This window comes from Mus pahari, chromosome 2 (assembly GCF_900095145.1).
Source record: "Mus pahari chromosome 2, PAHARI_EIJ_v1.1, whole genome shotgun sequence".
NCBI lineage: Eukaryota > Metazoa > Chordata > Mammalia > Rodentia > Muridae > Mus > Mus pahari.
The window spans coordinates 48,928,113-48,945,150 of NC_034591.1; the positions used below are offsets into that span (position 1 = coordinate 48,928,113).

The window sequence follows — 17,038 nt, forward strand, 5'->3', positions numbered from 1 at the left end:
AAGTGGCTGGGTGGCCCGAGGCATGTGACAAAGGACTGATGCCGAGGAGGAGTGGGGAATGCTGGGAGACTCGGAAGGCTGTCAGGATAAGCTTAGAGTGGGGACTTCAGGGTAACTGGGCTGTGAGGAGAAGGAAACATAGGGGACCTGCCTGAGAGGCCTGGCTGTGCCCTATGCTCTCTGACCCTTCCCACCGCTTCCCCAGGCTTCTCCATCGAGGGGCCCTCGCAAGCCAAGATTGAATGTGATGACAAAGGCGACGGCTCCTGTGACGTGCGGTACTGGCCCACCGAGCCCGGGGAGTATGCTGTGCATGTTATCTGCGATGATGAAGACATCCGGGACTCGCCTTTCATCGCCCACATCCAGCCAGCCCCACCAGACTGCTTCCCAGACAAGGTGGGGTCCCAGCTCCCACACTCCATCGGGACTGGGCTCGGGTGCTCCGTTCCTCCTCCTGTCCCCAACCTAGCCCCCTCTCTTGTCCGGAACATAGGTGAAAGCCTTTGGTCCTGGCCTAGAGCCCACTGGCTGCATCGTGGACAGGCCTGCCGAGTTCACCATTGATGCCCGTGCTGCTGGCAAGGGAGATTTGAAGCTCTATGCCCAGGTGGGACACCACTGCCTTCACTGTGCCCTGCTACCCCACATAGTGGCCTCCAGAATGGAGATTGTAGTATTCCCAGAAAGACAGAAGTGAGTCTCACGTGGTCATAGTTCTGTGGAATATTAAAACCATATTTTCTTACGGATGATAATCTTAAAAGCATTTTCAGAAATCATTTTTGAATCAGTAATTTGAAGTTGAAAGATGACTTCACCATATGCAACACTGGCTTCAAGTCAGTTTAACAAATTAGTGTCCACTGATCCCTAAAGGTCTTGAAACTCCAAGGAGACAGTTGTTCTTTAAAAAGCTTGTTAATCAATTTTAGGAACATTGATTTAGCCTCTCCCTGACTACTAACATATAAGCTAAACATAAGCTGGGAAGCAGGCCACGAAGGTGACTTCATGCCAAGTCTTTTGGCTCCCAAGGTAGGGACTGGCCACCAAAGCACGTGGCACTAGACTCACTGACTGGATCTTGAGTGGGTGAGATACTGGTGGGGCATAGAGAAGCACAGAGTCTGCCTCAGCCAGCAGAGGGCGCACTGAGAGACCTGTGGCCTTCTCTGCTCCCATGAACATTGCTTGGCTGGTACCCACAGGATGCAGATGGCTGCCCCATCGACATCAAGGTGATCCCCAATGGCGATGGTACCTTCCGCTGCTCCTATGTGCCTACCAAGCCCATCAAGCACACTATCATCGTCTCCTGGGGAGGTGTCAACGTGCCCAAGAGCCCCTTCAGGGTACGTCGACCAACGCTGCCCCTTACACACTACCAGGAGTCCCAGGGAATGCGGGCCCCATGCAGCAGATTCATGGCTGTCCTGGATGCTCTGCACATTTCACTTCCTCAAGGCCCCCACAAAGAGGCTAAGACTGCTCCAGCCAAGGCTAGGGGTGGGGAGTTGGTGGGAAGGGTTAACATTGAGCGGTGTCCACTCCCTGAGCAGAAAACCTCTGCCCACAGGTGAATGTGGGAGAAGGCAGCCATCCTGAGCGGGTAAAGGTATATGGCCCCGGAGTAGAGAAGACAGGCCTTAAAGCCAACGAACCCACCTATTTCACAGTGGACTGCAGTGAAGCCGGGCAAGGTGAGCAACTCCCTCGGGGTCGTGTTCTGGGTGGGAAGGGCTTGGATCTGCTAGAACCAATTGCCTGGGCACAGTTCCAGGAGCCTCTAATGGGAGAAGCTTTTTAGCCTCATGCATAGCCCGGGTCCTTCCTTCCCTCAGGTGATGTGAGTATTGGCATCAAGTGTGCTCCTGGCGTGGTGGGACCTGTGGAAGCGGACATCGACTTTGACATCATCAAGAATGACAACGACACCTTCACAGTCAAGTACACACCCCCTGGGGCCGGCCACTACACGATCATGGTGCTGTTTGCCAACCAGGTACAGTAGCACTCAGCTACCGTGAGCTTGCATGCTAAAGGTATGGGAAGGCGGTTAGAAATGAGTTGCTTCTGAGGCAGAATGCAATCACACAGAGGCTGTGGAGTGAGTCCCTTATGTGTGCCTCGGCCAACACAGTGACTCTGTACCCTCCCTGGGTACCTGGGGGGGACGACCTGACCAGCATCTAGCTCAATACTGTCTCCTGAGAAACCCGACTAAGCCTTTTCCCCATCCAGGAGATCCCTGCCAGCCCCTTCCACATCAAGGTGGACCCATCCCATGACGCTAGCAAGGTCAAGGCTGAGGGCCCTGGGCTGAGCCGCACAGGTAGATGTCTGGACAAGGATGGAACTGGTAGGAGCTGGAGTCGGGGTTCGTTGGTCCTCAGGCCCTCACTGCTGTCTCTTGGGTGGGGGGGGCTCCCAGGTGTGGAAGTCGGAAAGCCGACTCACTTTACCGTGCTGACCAAGGGAGCTGGCAAGGCTAAGCTGGATGTGCACTTTGCTGGGGCAGCCAAGGGCGAGGCCGTGCGGGACTTTGAAATCATTGACAACCATGACTATTCGTACACTGTCAAGTACACAGCTGTGCAGCAGGTATGTCTTGTCCCCTCACGCCTTTCCCTCTGCTGCTGATGGCACCTGAGAATGGCCTCCTCAGCCTCGTCACACCCATTCTGGGCCCTTGGCCACTTCCTGTTCCCTGTCTGCTCTTGCTCTAGGTCAACGAACTGCAGCGTCCAAGGGGTTGTTACCGGATTGTATCTAAACCACCCCATTCTGACTTTCTCTTTTACCCAATAGGGCAACATGGCAGTAACGGTGACCTATGGTGGGGACCCTGTCCCCAAAAGTCCCTTTGTGGTGAATGTGGCACCCCCACTGGACCTCAGCAAAGTCAAAGTTCAAGGCCTTAACAGCAGTAAGTGAAGAGCCACCCTGGGGCTACGGGGTGTTTGGGTGAGCCTCTGGAGTCCACTCACGGTGTCCCCTGCCCTCCGTCCAGAGGTAGCTGTGGGACAGGAACAGGCGTTCTCAGTGAACACCAGAGGGGCTGGTGGTCAGGGCCAACTCGATGTGCGGATGACCTCACCCTCCCGACGGCCTATCCCCTGCAAGCTGGAGCCTGGGGGTGGAGCAGAAGCCCAGGCTGTCCGCTACATGCCCCCTGAAGAGGGACCTTACAAGGTGGACATCACCTATGATGGTCACCCAGTGCCTGGCAGCCCCTTTGCCGTGGAAGGCGTCCTGCCTCCTGACCCCTCCAAGGTAAATATATGGGGGCTGGTGGGATCCAGGAGTTGGGGGATGATGGAAGTGGTAGATGCATTCTAGTCAGAGGCCGGAAGGACAGATGTGCCTGGAGCAAGGATCAGGACCATCCCCTATGTAGGGCTTGTCTTAGAGTCAGCTTAGTTGTTCAGAGCTGGCCATGGAATCTGACCTGAGCTTGACTCTCAGTTACTTCATCTGTCTCACTATCCTCTCCTGGAGCTGAAGCCACACTGCAGCAGCTGCTACAGCTCAAGGTGCATAGCTAGGTGGCAGCCACCAAGGCTGGGAGCTTAGGAGAAACCAAGTTCAGGGAACTAACAAACATGTTCATCTTCCTAGGTTTGCGCGTATGGCCCTGGTCTCAAGGGCGGGCTTGTAGGTACCCCGGCACCATTCTCCATCGACACCAAGGGGGCCGGCACAGGAGGCCTGGGGCTGACTGTCGAGGGCCCCTGCGAAGCCAAGATCGAATGCCAGGACAATGGTGACGGATCTTGTGCAGTCAGCTACCTGCCCACGGAGCCAGGCGAGTACACCATCAATATCCTGTTTGCTGAAGCCCACATCCCTGGCTCGCCCTTCAAGGCCACCATCCAGCCCGTGTTCGACCCAAGCAAGGTGAGGGCCAGTGGGCCAGGCCTGGAGCGTGGCAAGGCTGGAGAGGCAGCCACCTTCACCGTGGACTGCTCAGAAGCGGGCGAGGCCGAGCTGACCATCGAGATCCTGTCGGACGCTGGTGTAAAAGCTGAGGTGCTGATCCAAAACAACGCGGACGGCACCTACCACATCACCTACAGCCCTGCCTTCCCTGGCACCTACACCATCACCATCAAGTATGGCGGCCACCCCATACCCAAGTTCCCCACCCGTGTCCACGTGCAGCCTGCAGTTGATACCAGTGGCATCAAGGTCTCTGGGCCTGGTGTGGAGCCACATGGTAAGAGAGGAACAGCACAGTGTCAAGTTATGGGGAGCTAGGTCTAGAAGGAGGGAGGAGGGCTGGGGGTGGGGGTGGGCAGGTATAGGCTTCAGGGGCTCAACACACTGGAAGGGGACCAAGGGAATCCAAAAGGGTATGCAGGTTAATTTCTGCTATTTTGACAAAATGGCATCTGCCCCTGGGCACTTTTCTGGTGAGATTTTTGAACTCCTCAATTTAAGACATCTCAGACCTGATAAAGCTGAGGATGTACAAGGAGCACAGTGGGCAAGCCGTGGCTTTGGGGTTGTCGAGAATCAGGGGATAGTTACATGAAATGTGCTGGTTGCAAGAGAGCCAGACTCAGCTAGGACTAAGCCGAGCAGAGGCAGGTAAGACAGTCCTCAGCCTGGCAGGGGGCTGATGGGGGCTGAGGACGGCTTAAAACAGTGGAGAGGGCAGAGGAGGAGGAAAGGCCTGAGACTCACAAGGGCTCAGAGAGGTGGCTCGGCGCTACTTGAAGGAACAGCTGTGGAGCGAGGGATGAAGAGGGGCCTGCATGAAGGCTGAGTGAGTATGGCTCTCTGGATCTAGGTGTCCTGCGGGAGGTGACCACCGAGTTTACTGTAGACGCAAGATCTCTAACAGCTACAGGTGGCAACCACGTGACAGCTCGTGTCCTCAACCCCTCGGGTGCTAAGACAGACACCTATGTAACAGACAACGGGGACGGAACCTACCGGGTGCAGTACACTGCCTATGAAGAGGGTAAGGGGTTTGAGGGAGAGGGAACGGCACACAGAATGCTCAGGTGGGCACGGATCGGAGCTCTGCTCTCCTTGACTGACACGGGTGACTGGCTTCCAGGTGTGCATTTGGTGGAGGTGCTGTATGACGAAGTAGCTGTGCCCAAGAGCCCCTTCCGAGTGGGTGTGACTGAGGGCTGTGACCCTACCCGAGTCCGGGCCTTTGGGCCAGGTCTGGAGGGTGGCTTGGTCAACAAGGCCAACCGCTTCACTGTGGAAACCAGGTATCCTTCTTTCCGCCTAACCTTGACCCAAGTTCATGTCCGTCTTGATCTCTGCTTGTTTGCCCTTCCCGTCTGTCAAACAGCCCGTTCCAGCCCATCCCTCCAGGCACTGGGCCCCAGCAGCCTGCCCTCTCTTCTCCTCCCTGTCCCCAGTCCCTTCTGTCCCTTTCACTGGCTCTAGAGCAGCTGACAGGAGTGTTCTTTTATAGGGGTGCTGGCACAGGAGGCCTTGGCCTTGCCATTGAGGGCCCCTCAGAAGCTAAGATGTCCTGCAAGGACAACAAAGATGGAAGCTGCACCGTGGAGTACATCCCCTTCACCCCTGGAGACTACGACGTCAACATCACCTTTGGGGGACAGCCCATTCCAGGTAGGCAAAGAGGGAGGGCGGGGTGGGCTCCGGGAAGAGGGTGACAGGATGACATCACCAGGGAAGGGGGTGCGGAGATCTGCAGAGGGCAAGAAGCAGGGCGGGAGGTGGATGTGGTAATTCTCTAGTTCATTCTCAGAGACCCTTACACCAGACTTTGGTCTGTTGTGGGAAATATTAAAAACCCAACCCGCCATCTCTCCTGCCCTGTCAGTCCATGGTCCTGCTCTATCTAGTGCTGGTACTGGCGGGCCACGACACTGTGTCCCGGTGGTGTCCAGCTCGGCATGTTCTCACCACTGAGCAACTCTCTCCCAGCGAGCAAGTTCATCTCGCTTTCATGCAATGTCCCATACACCCCACGATCAGCCATCTCAACACCTAGTTACCCAGTAGAAACAGGACTCTTAAAGCTTAATTATCCAATCAGATTTATGTAACAATAAGGTCACAATTTACAAGATGCCAATACAGTAATTTCAGAGCCAATTGATAAAAATAAAAGCTTTACCCCAATTATTCTAACCTTGTGAAAATCTTAGCTACTTGTGGCTGTTTAAAACCACGTGGGATCAGGGTCATCTTCCTGTTAGCCTGCCTCCATGTTGGCTTCTCTCCTTCCCCCTCCTGCTACCTCTCTCTTTCTCTCTCTCTCTCTCTCTTTCTCTCTCTCTCTCTCTCTCTCTCTCTCTCTCTCTCTCTCTCTCTCTCTCTCTCTCTCTCTCTCTCTCTCTCTCTCTCTCTCTCTCTCTCTCTCTCTCTCTCCCCCAGACTCCTAGCTCCGCCTCCCTTTTCCTGTCCAATCACAGGCCTGCCACTGCCCTAATGTGATTGGGCAGAGAAACTCCTGCAAAGTTGGTCATACAGATCAACTGACTAGATTGACTGTCCTACAGCCTAGCTGCCTGGGGGTGTCATGTCTTCTGTTATTGTAGAAAGTGGTTTGCTAAGACAAGACACCATTTTCTCCTATTTAATTCTGCATCTCCTCTTCATGTTTCATCTACAAAGTCAAAAGACATACGCTGTTTGTAAAAACATTCCATTGTTAACATTTTAAAGATTTAGGGGGGCTTTCTTCCCAGGCCAAGTCTAAGAAGGTGAGGTTTGCCCTGCCTCATTTTGCAGTCAGATTTGCTTATTCCTGTTTTGTTTTATTTCTAAGAAGTTCCACTGCTTTCTCGCGTTGCTCTGCCTCTATGGACCCCTCGGCATCAGGGAGACAGACTTTGTCAGACAGTGGACAGAGGCTGACTCCCTCTTCTCTGTTCTCTCCCTCCCAGGAAGCCCATTCCGAGTTCCTGTGAAGGATGTGGTAGACCCTGGGAAGGTGAAGTGCTCAGGACCAGGGCTAGGGACCGGCGTCAGGGCTCGGGTACCTCAGACCTTCACAGTGGACTGCAGTCAAGCTGGCCGGGCCCCTCTGCAGGTGGCTGTGCTAGGCCCCACAGGTATGGAATGTCTGGAGTGAAAGATGGAAGGGAGGTGAGGTTCCAGGAGACCCTGTTGACACTCCTCTGCCTTTGTCCAGGTGTGGCTGAGCCTGTGGAGGTGCGTGACAATGGTGACGGTACCCACACTGTCCACTACACACCTGCCACTGATGGACCCTATACCGTAGCTGTCAAGTATGCTGACCAGGAGGTGCCACGAAGGTGAGGACCAGCCTTGGGCAAGCCATGCTGAGCGAGAGCTTTTCCTAGGGCCTCACCTTCAAGGCCAGGACTTGGGCAGAGTTCCCCTTATCTGTCTAAACCTCCTTCCAAGTCTACCCCATCCTGCCCCACTCCAAGGTTCCCCGAAGGTAATATCACCCTAGTAGCTTCAGCACCAAATAAGCATCAAGAAAAAGAGCCGTAGAAAGCATATGGACTCTTTTAACAATCAACAGCATCTTCCTTTGGAGAAAACACCATGTTCAATGGGTCCTTCCGTGATGTCGCTTGGTCCTGGGAAACAGCCCCTTCATGCTGCCCTGCAGTCACTCCTTCTTCCCATGTGTAGGAAGGCTCATAATTCTCAAGCCCCGACTCCCTGACAACTGTCCATTCCTTCTGTTTTTTTCAAGCCCTTTCAAGATCAAAGTGCTTCCAGCCCATGATGCCAGCAAAGTGCGGGCCAGTGGCCCTGGCCTCAATGCCTCGGGCATCCCTGCCAGCCTGCCTGTGGAGTTCACCATTGATGCGCGTGATGCTGGGGAGGGGCTTCTCACCGTCCAGATCCTGGTGAGTCTAGCTAGGCACAGCCCCCTGCCCAGCCGGGCTCTGTGGACATGGGCAGGCCTGATCTCTCCTCTTCTAGGATCCCGAGGGTAAACCCAAGAAGGCCAACATCCGAGACAATGGGGATGGCACATACACTGTGTCCTACCTGCCCGACATGAGTGGTCGGTACACCATCACCATCAAGTACGGCGGCGATGAGATCCCTTACTCACCCTTCCGCATCCATGCCCTGCCTACAGGGGATGCCAGCAAGTGCCTTGTTACAGGTGAGCACCAACACTGATCCCCTCCTTAGAGGGCATTCAGTCTCCCAGCCCAGGCCTGGGGCCACGCTGGCAAATAGTCTATCCCCGCTGCCCAGCCCAGCCACCCCACCCCACTCCCTCCCTACCCCCCACCCCGCCACTAGCTCACCTCACCTTGAACCTTCGTGGCCTAACTTTCTTGTCTATTTCCAGTGTCCATTGGAGGCCATGGACTGGGTGAGTAGCTTTCATTTTCTTTCTTTGCTAGGGGCTGGAGGCTGTGGGAGCGGGGGGGGGGGGCGGGCGGGCGGGGAAGGGAGATCTAGCCGTGGCCTCCGCAGCCCCTGATCTGGCCTTTTCATGTGACAGGTGCCTGCCTGGGTCCCAGAATCCAGATCGGAGAGGAGACTGTGATCACAGTGGACGCCAAGGCAGCAGGCAAGGGGAAGGTGACCTGCACGGTGTCCACGCCCGACGGGGCAGAGCTCGATGTGGACGTGGTTGAGAACCACGACGGCACCTTCGACATCTACTACACGGCGCCCGAGCCCGGCAAATACGTCATCACCATCCGCTTCGGGGGTGAACACATCCCCAACAGCCCGTTCCACGTGCTGGTAAGCTCATGGCTGGGGTGGGGCTGGAGGACAGGGTGGGGCTTGTGCCTCTTAGTAGCTGCAAGGGCTCCTAGGAGTTGCCCTCAAGGAATCCGAGAACTTGTACACATGTCTGATGGATGGATCCTGGAACCAGAGTACTCCAAAATGAGCCCTTGCGATCCCCGCAGCCTCCCAATGTGCAGGGAGATGGCGCAGCTCCGCCTGTGACCTGAGAGAGGTGCCAACCCTCTCTGAAGGAGTGCACTGTGTTCTTCTCTGACCTTTGGGCCACTGTCCCTCCTAGCTCTTGTTTCTACAGAGGTGACCCTGCAGGACAAGGACACCTGAGATATCCATCCAGGACTTCAGTCAGTCCTGGGACCTGGGTCCCCCCACATTGTGTGCCCTGTGCCTTACTCCCCAGGCCTGCGACCCGCTGCCTCACGTGGAGGAGCCCGCGGAAGTGCTGCAGATGCGCCAGCCCTATGCCCCTCTTCGGCCTGGCACCTGCCCCACACACTGGGTACTGGAGCTTCCCACAACAGGCCTCACCGTCCTTCTCTCTACTTTCTTCATCCCTCCTTCTGTTGTTCTGCAGGCTTGGGCCACGGTTGGGCCTCTTGGGGAATAGGCAGGCATTGGAATGGGCAGAGGGAGCCCAAATCTGGGTGCAGCGCCCCTTCTTCTGCAGCTGACGCATCTCTTCTGCCGCTCCGGTTTCACTATTAACCTTGTTCTTTCTTTGTTCTCTCTGACTTTGTGAGGCAGGCCACACTCCCTGACCTTCTCCACCAATACTGCTTTCTCTCACCCACTGCAGGCCACAGAGGAGCCCGTGGTGCCCGTGGAGCCTCTGGAATCCATGCTGAGGCCTTTCAACTTGGTCATCCCCTTCACTGTGCAGAAAGGAGAGCTGACAGGTAACAGGTGCCCCACGCATGAGACTCTCGAGGACTGAGAACGCTTCTTGGCTTTTCAGCTAAGATCAAGTGTAGGAATGAGCCCTAGGGCCCAGAGAGGGGAAACAAATTAGGTTGAGACTCACATATTGAGCAGAGCTAGAACTCAGGTTCATGCCCTCTATCTCCTAGTTTGGGATTCCTTCTTCTATTCCCGAGTAGGCTACTCCCCAGTATCTGGCCTCTGGGGAAAGCAGAGGCACTCAAGAACAGGCCCTGGGACAGCAGGGATGTGTGGTGGGGGAACCAGCGTCCCACATGTAAGTGTGCCTGCCTTCCAGGTGAAGTCCGGATGCCTTCTGGAAAAACAGCACGCCCCAACATCACTGACAACAAGGACGGAACCATCACAGTGAGATACGCGCCGACAGAGAAAGGCCTGCACCAGATGGGGATCAAGTACGACGGCAACCATATCCCTGGTGAGTTGGGGGCAGGGTGAGACCACGGCAAGAGGAGCTGACCGCATGTTGGTCTGCCATCCTCCTTTAAATACATATGTAAGAACCCGCCATGTACAGGCACCACAGGAGGTTCTGGGGAAGTGTGTGTCCTGGTGGTAATGGGCTTCTAAGAGCCAAGTCCATGTGGCAGAGACACAGGGCTCAACATCCAAGGCTGTTGAAGATGCTGGGGGCCAACATGGGTGCAGGAAGCCCCTGTCCCTATGCTGATCCTGCTCCAACTGTCACTACCCAGGGAGCCCTCTGCAGTTCTATGTGGATGCCATCAACAGCCGCCACGTCAGTGCCTATGGGCCAGGCCTGAGCCATGGCATGGTCAACAAGCCTGCCACCTTCACAATTGTCACCAAGGATGCTGGGGAAGGTGAGGAGAGCTGCCAATAGAGGTGAGGGGGCTTGCCAGGTTGGCGGCACAAGGATAGACCCTCTGATCTCAGCCCCCTTTCGCTCACAGGGGGGCTGTCACTGGCTGTGGAGGGCCCATCCAAGGCAGAGATCACCTGCAAGGACAACAAGGATGGCACCTGTACGGTGTCTTACCTGCCCACAGCACCCGGAGACTACAGTATCATTGTTCGCTTTGATGACAAGCACATCCCAGGGAGCCCCTTCACGGCCAAGATCACAGGTGAGGCAGACATTCAGGCACTGGCAGCCTGCCACAGCCATGCTCAAGTCAGTTCACCTGGGACATTTGGACGGAGACTACTGGGCAGGAGGAGAACATCTGGAGATAAATGTAAGGATGTTGTTCTCCACGGCAGGCAAGAAACATCCAATCATCTTGTGCTTTTAAAAGATGTGATCATCTATGTCAACTCAAGGCCAGCCTAGTCTACATAGCGAGCTCTAGGACGGCCAAGCCTACATAGAGAGACAATGTCTCAAAATACCAAAAAAACAAAACAAAACAAAACGAAACGAAACAAGACAAAACAAGCAAACAAAAAAGAAAAATATTTCAGTTTTCGAGTTACTCTTTAAAAGGTAGGGGATTGACACTGGTTTGATACCTTGAGAAAATCCAGTGACAGACTGCACTGTTATCAGAGCCGTAGAGAGCATCTGGTGTCTTGTTCTGTCACTCCATGTGACTCAAGATTAAATATATAAAGGTTCAAGGAGAGACTTAGCATCCCCAGGACTGAGACAGGCTCAGCGAACAGAGATGTTGGGTCCCTCTGAGGCTGTTAGTAGTTAAGGTAAATGCAGACTAGGAGTGCTAGAGTCTGTCTGGAGCCAACAGCCTGACCTGTCCCACTGTCTCCCAGGTGACGACTCAATGAGAACGTCACAGCTTAATGTGGGTACCTCCACCGACGTGTCACTGAAGATCACGGAGGGTGACCTCAGCCAGCTGACAGCCAGCATCCGTGCTCCTTCAGGCAATGAGGAACCATGCCTGCTGAAGCGCCTGCCCAACAGGCACATTGGTGAGCGCAGGGACTCCTGAGGGTACCTGGGTGGGAGAGGCATCGTCAGGGATGTTCTGCTTACTGTCCCCTCTCCACAGGGATCTCCTTTACCCCCAAGGAGGTCGGTGAGCATGTGGTGAGCGTACGCAAGAGTGGCAAGCACGTCACCAACAGCCCCTTTAAGATTTTGGTGGGGCCTTCGGAGATTGGGGATGCCAGCAAAGTTCGAGTCTGGGGCAAAGGCCTTTCCGAGGGACAAACCTTCCAAGTGGCAGAGTTCATTGTGGACACTCGCAACGCAGGTACTTCTCATCCCAGAATCCTCCATCTAGTTAGCACTCCACAGATTCTTGTCCCTCTTTCCTGCCCGTGGCCTCCCTCCTCTGGCCACCTCCTCCTTCCCTGGGCTTCCTGGACCTGTTGGGATTCAGTCTAGAGCCCACCAGGGGAAAGTGAGTGTCCCCAGTCAGTCAGCTGTGCCATAGCTAAGAGGAAGCTCAGCTGTCCCCTGTCCCTGGAATCCAAGAGGTCTGAAGTATGGAATTTCCCAGAATGGCTCTTTAGTAGGCCTTGATGACAAACTCTGGCTCACCTCTCTATATCTCGGGGCACCATCTTCCTCAGCGGTCACTACACTCATTTGACCTCTATTCTAGGCAGAGTCTTCTGCATGGGGCAGGAGAGCGGCTTTGCTGCAGGTACCATGGGCTCAGGAGAGACATTTTCCTCACATCCTTTCCCTTAGGTTATGGAGGCCTGGGGCTGAGCATTGAAGGCCCTAGCAAGGTGGACATTAACTGTGAGGATATGGAAGACGGTACCTGCAAAGTCACCTACTGCCCAACTGAACCCGGCACCTACATCATCAATATTAAGTTTGCTGACAAGCATGTGCCTGGTAAGGCTCTGGGCAGGGACTCAGTGGGGACAAATCTGGTGGTGACCAGACATGTGACCTGTGAACGTGATCTTTTCTTCTCTCACTTACAGGAAGTCCCTTCACCGTGAAGGTGACTGGTGAGGGACGCATGAAGGAAAGCATCACCCGGCGCAGACAGGCACCCTCCATTGCCACCATTGGTAGCACCTGTGACCTCAACCTCAAAATCCCAGGTAGGCGCTGCTGCAAAGACAGAGAAGAGCCAGGGCGGAGCGGGGTCGGCCATGGGATGCCCTTGCAGCCTTGAGCGTACCCTGGGGCCTCTGTCCTGCCCGCCTCTCTCCTCACCTCCTGCCACCTGCCTCTGGGCTTTCTGTAGGAAACTGGTTTCAGATGGTGTCTGCCCAGGAGCGCCTGACTCGCACCTTCACGCGGAGCAGTCACACGTACACCCGCACAGAGCGGACAGAAATCAGCAAGACTCGGGGTGGGGAGACCAAGCGTGAGGTCCGAGTGGAGGAGTCCACGCAGGTCGGCGGAGACCCTTTCCCTGCTGTTTTCGGCGATTTTCTAGGACGGGAACGCCTGGGGTCCTTCGGCAGCATCACCCGGCAGCAGGAAGGTGAGCAGAGAGCACTGGGAACTGGGGTCCTCACAGGGAGGCTGGAGGGCCGCCTGTTCTAGGAGACAAAATGGCCTCATCCCTGGCCACCTTGCCAGGCCTGAGCAGAGAAGGGGGTTCACCGAGGAGGGAGGGGCTCATGGAGACTGGGTACGGCCTCTTGGCCTGACATCACCCCAACCCTTCAGGCGAGGCCAGCTCTCAGGACATGACAGCCCAGGTGACCAGTCCGTCTGGCAAGACAGAAGCCGCAGAGATTGTTGAGGGAGAAGACAGCGCATACAGCGTGCGCTTCGTGCCCCAGGAGATGGGTCCCCACACAGTCACTGTCAAGTACCGCGGCCAGCACGTGCCCGGAAGCCCTTTTCAGTTCACCGTGGGTCCGCTAGGTGAAGGTGGTGCCCACAAGGTGCGGGCTGGAGGCACAGGACTGGAGCGAGGTGTAGCTGGTGTGCCAGGTAAGGGGCTGAAGCCAGGAGGAGCTCGGGGTGGGGCAGCCGACGTGAGTGGTAACAGCACTAAGTCGCCACCCTTACCCTATTGCTGTCCAGCTGAGTTTAGCATCTGGACCAGAGAAGCTGGTGCTGGAGGCCTGTCCATCGCTGTGGAAGGTCCCAGCAAGGCAGAGATTGCATTTGAGGACCGCAAAGATGGTTCTTGTGGCGTCTCCTATGTTGTCCAGGAGCCAGGTAGATATTCACACTTGGGGTGGGGACAGGGTCTCTACTTGCTGTGTGACTCCCCCCCACTAGCCACTACTCCCTTTGCTCCCCCAAGTTCCTTAAGCCACTCAGAACTGAGCCCTAGAACAAGGCTGGGCTGGGGGAAGTTTGTCCTTTCTGCCCTTCTCCTGGAAAGTGTGCTGACCAGCCTCCTTCCTCAGGTGACTATGAGGTCTCCATCAAGTTCAATGATGAGCACATCCCAGACAGCCCCTTCGTGGTGCCCGTGGCCTCCCTCTCAGACGATGCTCGCCGCCTCACCGTCACCAGCCTCCAGGTCTGTGCCAGGCGTGGGAGCAGAGAGACAGGCAGGAGCCTCGGAGGGCAGGCCCACATGACCAGTGACTGAGCTTGGTGGACGAGCTGGCTGCAGTCTCTTCTCCCACTGTGTGTAGCATGGGTCAGGGCCCTTGCGGGGAGCATGTCTGCTCCATGCCTTGTTTGGGCTTTTTAGAAGTATTGTCTCCCTGTCCTTCCTGAGAGCTGGCATGTCTTGTTGCTGGGTTTGTTCCATGTTCCTCTGAATGTTTATAGCTAAGCACATCATGAGAGTAAGCACATAAAATCAATACAAAATAAACAGAGGCCAGTTTGCAGAGGACTCCTGAGCAAGCACATGTAGACTGAGCTACACCTCTCCTACCGCTGCAGCCAGCTCTACATTTCCTGGTGTGACATCTAGAAAAGTCTCCTTTCCTTCTGCTATATGGGAATGTATACCATGCCGGCTTTTAGCAGGCCATGCTAGCAAATGGGAAAATCTGTCAAAGAGCTGTTCCAAAAGGACAGGACCCTCCCCTCACACACACATATTCTTTGTTGTTGTTGTTGTTTAACTTTGTTTACACACACACACACACACACACACACACACACACACACATACACACAGTAACTCTCTTCAGAAGAGGGCGTCGGATCCCATTATAGATGGTTGTGAGCCACCATGTGGTTGCTGGGAATTGAACTTAGGACCTCTGGAAGATCAATCAGTGCTCCTAACCACTGAGCCACCTCTTCAGCTCCACCCCACACTCTTTCAGCTGACCCTCAGTGCAGTCCTATGGGCCAACAGTGAGCCCCACCGCTCTAGCCCATGCTACCATCCGCATACCCCCAAGCCCTTCTTGTCCTCTCTCCAGTGCTCCCCTTGGTCACCCACTTCTAGGGGCAATCTACACAGCCTGCCACAGCTAAGCTCTCTCTTATGGGCCTGCAGCCCTGTCCGGCTCTGCTACTAGGCCTGCATGACTCCTGGCCTCTGCTTCCTCTTGTCTGACTCAGCGGCGTCTGGCCTCTGCTTCCTCATCCCCTGTGATACCCAGCATGGCTAGGGTGGTGCCTACAGGCGGATGCAGAGTGGCAGGTCAGCCTTTGCATCTCAGTCCTTCCCTGCAGGCTGGGCTGGCCGGCAGTGACCAGGCTGGAGAGGTGCGAGCGTTGGGCTGGGCATACAGTAAGAACAGCACTGAGCTGAGAGAGGACTGGTCCAGCCCCGGCCTCCCAGGACTCTGAGTATGCTCTGTGGTCTTTGCAGGAGACAGGGCTTAAAGTGAACCAGCCAGCATCTTTCGCGGTGCAGCTTAATGGGGCACGTGGCGTGATTGATGCCCGGGTACACACACCCTCAGGAGCTGTGGAGGAGTGCTATGTCTCTGAACTGGACAGTGGTGAGCTGACCCCGCCCCTGCCATCTCTTGCCCGGCCAGGATCTCTGGCAAAGGGGTGAAGAAACATAGAGGCCCACTTACCAACCTTCTGCTTCACAGATAAGCATACCATCCGCTTCATCCCCCATGAGAACGGTGTCCACTCAATTGATGTCAAGTTCAATGGTGCCCACATCCCTGGAAGCCCCTTCAAGATCCGTGTCGGGGAGCAGAGCCAGGCTGGGGACCCAGGCTTGGTGTCAGCTTATGGGCCTGGGCTTGAAGGAGGCACTACTGGTGAGTGTCAGAGTTGAGGGGAGCAGGGTTAGATTTGGGGGGGGGGCTCAGACATGCCTTGGTAGGTCAGGCACTTGTTGGTACTGACCTGAAGTGCTGCCCAAGGGATCCCGCTCTGGGCTGTGTTCTTCCTTACCTGCATCTTACTCCTCTGTCCTCCAGGTGTTTCATCAGAGTTCATTGTGAACACCCAGAATGCAGGCTCAGGGGCCTTGTCTGTCACTATTGATGGGCCTTCCAAGGTGCAGCTGGACTGTCGGGAGTGTCCCGAGGGTCATGTAGTCACTTACACTCCCATGGCTCCTGGTAACTACCTCATTGCCATCAAGTATGGCGGCCCTCAGCACATTGTGGGCAGTCCCTTCAAAGCAAAGGTCACAGGTGAGTACCCTGGCTGGAGAAGGTTCATGTAGCCCAGCCCAGCATGGCTGGTTCTGGTGGTCATTCACATTTGATTGTAGTCTGCTTTCAGTTATGGACAGTTACTAAGATGGAGGTGGGCGTGGCTAGGCAGCATTCCATTCTGTAGAGCCGTGCATCTTTAAAAATACAAGTCTTGCCAGGCACACGCCTTTTATCCCAGCACTGGGGAGGTAGAGGCAGGCAGATCTGTGAGTCTGAGGCCAGCCTGCTACGCAGAGTGAGTTCCAGGACAGCCTAGACTACGCAGAGAAACCCTGTCTTAAAAACCAAAAAAAGAAAAAAAAATCCTTATATTTTTTCAATGCTGGGGTTTGAACCCAGGGCCTCATTCATGCTAGGGAAGTGCTCTACCACTGAGCTATATCCCCATTTTGTTCCAGTTTAAAGTCATACTCTCACCCTTTCAGTTCACTTGACTCCCCCCAGAGGAAGCCTGGAAGGGTGAGGGGCAGAGCCGGAAGTGGCTGTGGCCCAGGGGTAAGCAGGGATTGGAGCTGGTCAGATGCTGCCTCTGTGGAACAGGTCATATTCTTCAAACGCTGTTGCTGAGGACAGGCAGGAGCCTAACGCACACAACGTTACCCAATGCCCATCTCGGGGGACCTTCAGTGTCCTAGAAAAGGGTAGGGAGTCCTTCTGACTATAGTCCCGTGACCACCTTACTCTACCCCGCAGGTCCCCGGTTGTCTGGAGGCCACAGCCTTCATGAAACGTCCACAGTTCTGGTGGAGACGGTGACCAAGTCCTCCTCGAGCCGCGGCGCCAGCTATAGTTCCATCCCCAAGTTCTCCTCGGATGCCAGCAAGGTGGTGACCAGGGGCCCTGGCCTGTCCCAGGCCTTTGTGGGTCAGAAGAACTCATTCACTGTAGACTGCAGCAAAGCAGGCAAGTTCTATCCCAGAGGTTTGTCTGGGGGAGGGGGAGGGGAGGGGGAGGG

The 17,038-nt window shown here is 55.3% G+C and overlaps 1 protein-coding gene across 2 annotated transcripts in view; it reads left to right on the plus strand.

The window, feature by feature from the left end:
• Flnc (filamin C) overlaps positions 1-17,038 on the plus strand; it is a 29,091-nt gene that overhangs the window by 11,022 nt on the left and 1,031 nt on the right. The window contains exons 12-47 of one of the 2 annotated variants that reach the window (XM_021190479.1): positions 206-399; positions 497-610; positions 1,212-1,355; positions 1,580-1,703; positions 1,845-2,005; positions 2,245-2,335; positions 2,435-2,604; positions 2,812-2,929; positions 3,014-3,276; positions 3,622-4,219; positions 4,796-4,969; positions 5,069-5,231; positions 5,441-5,601; positions 6,885-7,052; positions 7,133-7,256; positions 7,670-7,826; positions 7,903-8,092; positions 8,285-8,308; positions 8,441-8,688; positions 9,095-9,193; positions 9,491-9,590; positions 9,911-10,051; positions 10,329-10,457; positions 10,548-10,721; positions 11,365-11,526; positions 11,607-11,810; positions 12,254-12,406; positions 12,499-12,621; positions 12,768-13,010; positions 13,199-13,468; positions 13,562-13,699; positions 13,894-14,009; positions 15,270-15,402; positions 15,502-15,678; positions 15,841-16,059; positions 16,777-16,986. In XM_021190479.1, coding sequence (XP_021046138.1) covers positions 206-399; positions 497-610; positions 1,212-1,355; positions 1,580-1,703; positions 1,845-2,005; positions 2,245-2,335; positions 2,435-2,604; positions 2,812-2,929; positions 3,014-3,276; positions 3,622-4,219; positions 4,796-4,969; positions 5,069-5,231; positions 5,441-5,601; positions 6,885-7,052; positions 7,133-7,256; positions 7,670-7,826; positions 7,903-8,092; positions 8,285-8,308; positions 8,441-8,688; positions 9,095-9,193; positions 9,491-9,590; positions 9,911-10,051; positions 10,329-10,457; positions 10,548-10,721; positions 11,365-11,526; positions 11,607-11,810; positions 12,254-12,406; positions 12,499-12,621; positions 12,768-13,010; positions 13,199-13,468; positions 13,562-13,699; positions 13,894-14,009; positions 15,270-15,402; positions 15,502-15,678; positions 15,841-16,059; positions 16,777-16,986 — 6,177 coding nt within the window. The remainder of the gene's footprint in view (positions 1-205; positions 400-496; positions 611-1,211; positions 1,356-1,579; positions 1,704-1,844; positions 2,006-2,244; positions 2,336-2,434; positions 2,605-2,811; positions 2,930-3,013; positions 3,277-3,621; positions 4,220-4,795; positions 4,970-5,068; positions 5,232-5,440; positions 5,602-6,884; positions 7,053-7,132; positions 7,257-7,669; positions 7,827-7,902; positions 8,093-8,284; positions 8,309-8,440; positions 8,689-9,094; positions 9,194-9,490; positions 9,591-9,910; positions 10,052-10,328; positions 10,458-10,547; positions 10,722-11,364; positions 11,527-11,606; positions 11,811-12,253; positions 12,407-12,498; positions 12,622-12,767; positions 13,011-13,198; positions 13,469-13,561; positions 13,700-13,893; positions 14,010-15,269; positions 15,403-15,501; positions 15,679-15,840; positions 16,060-16,776; positions 16,987-17,038) is intronic. The other variant, XM_021190480.2, reaches the window with a different exon arrangement.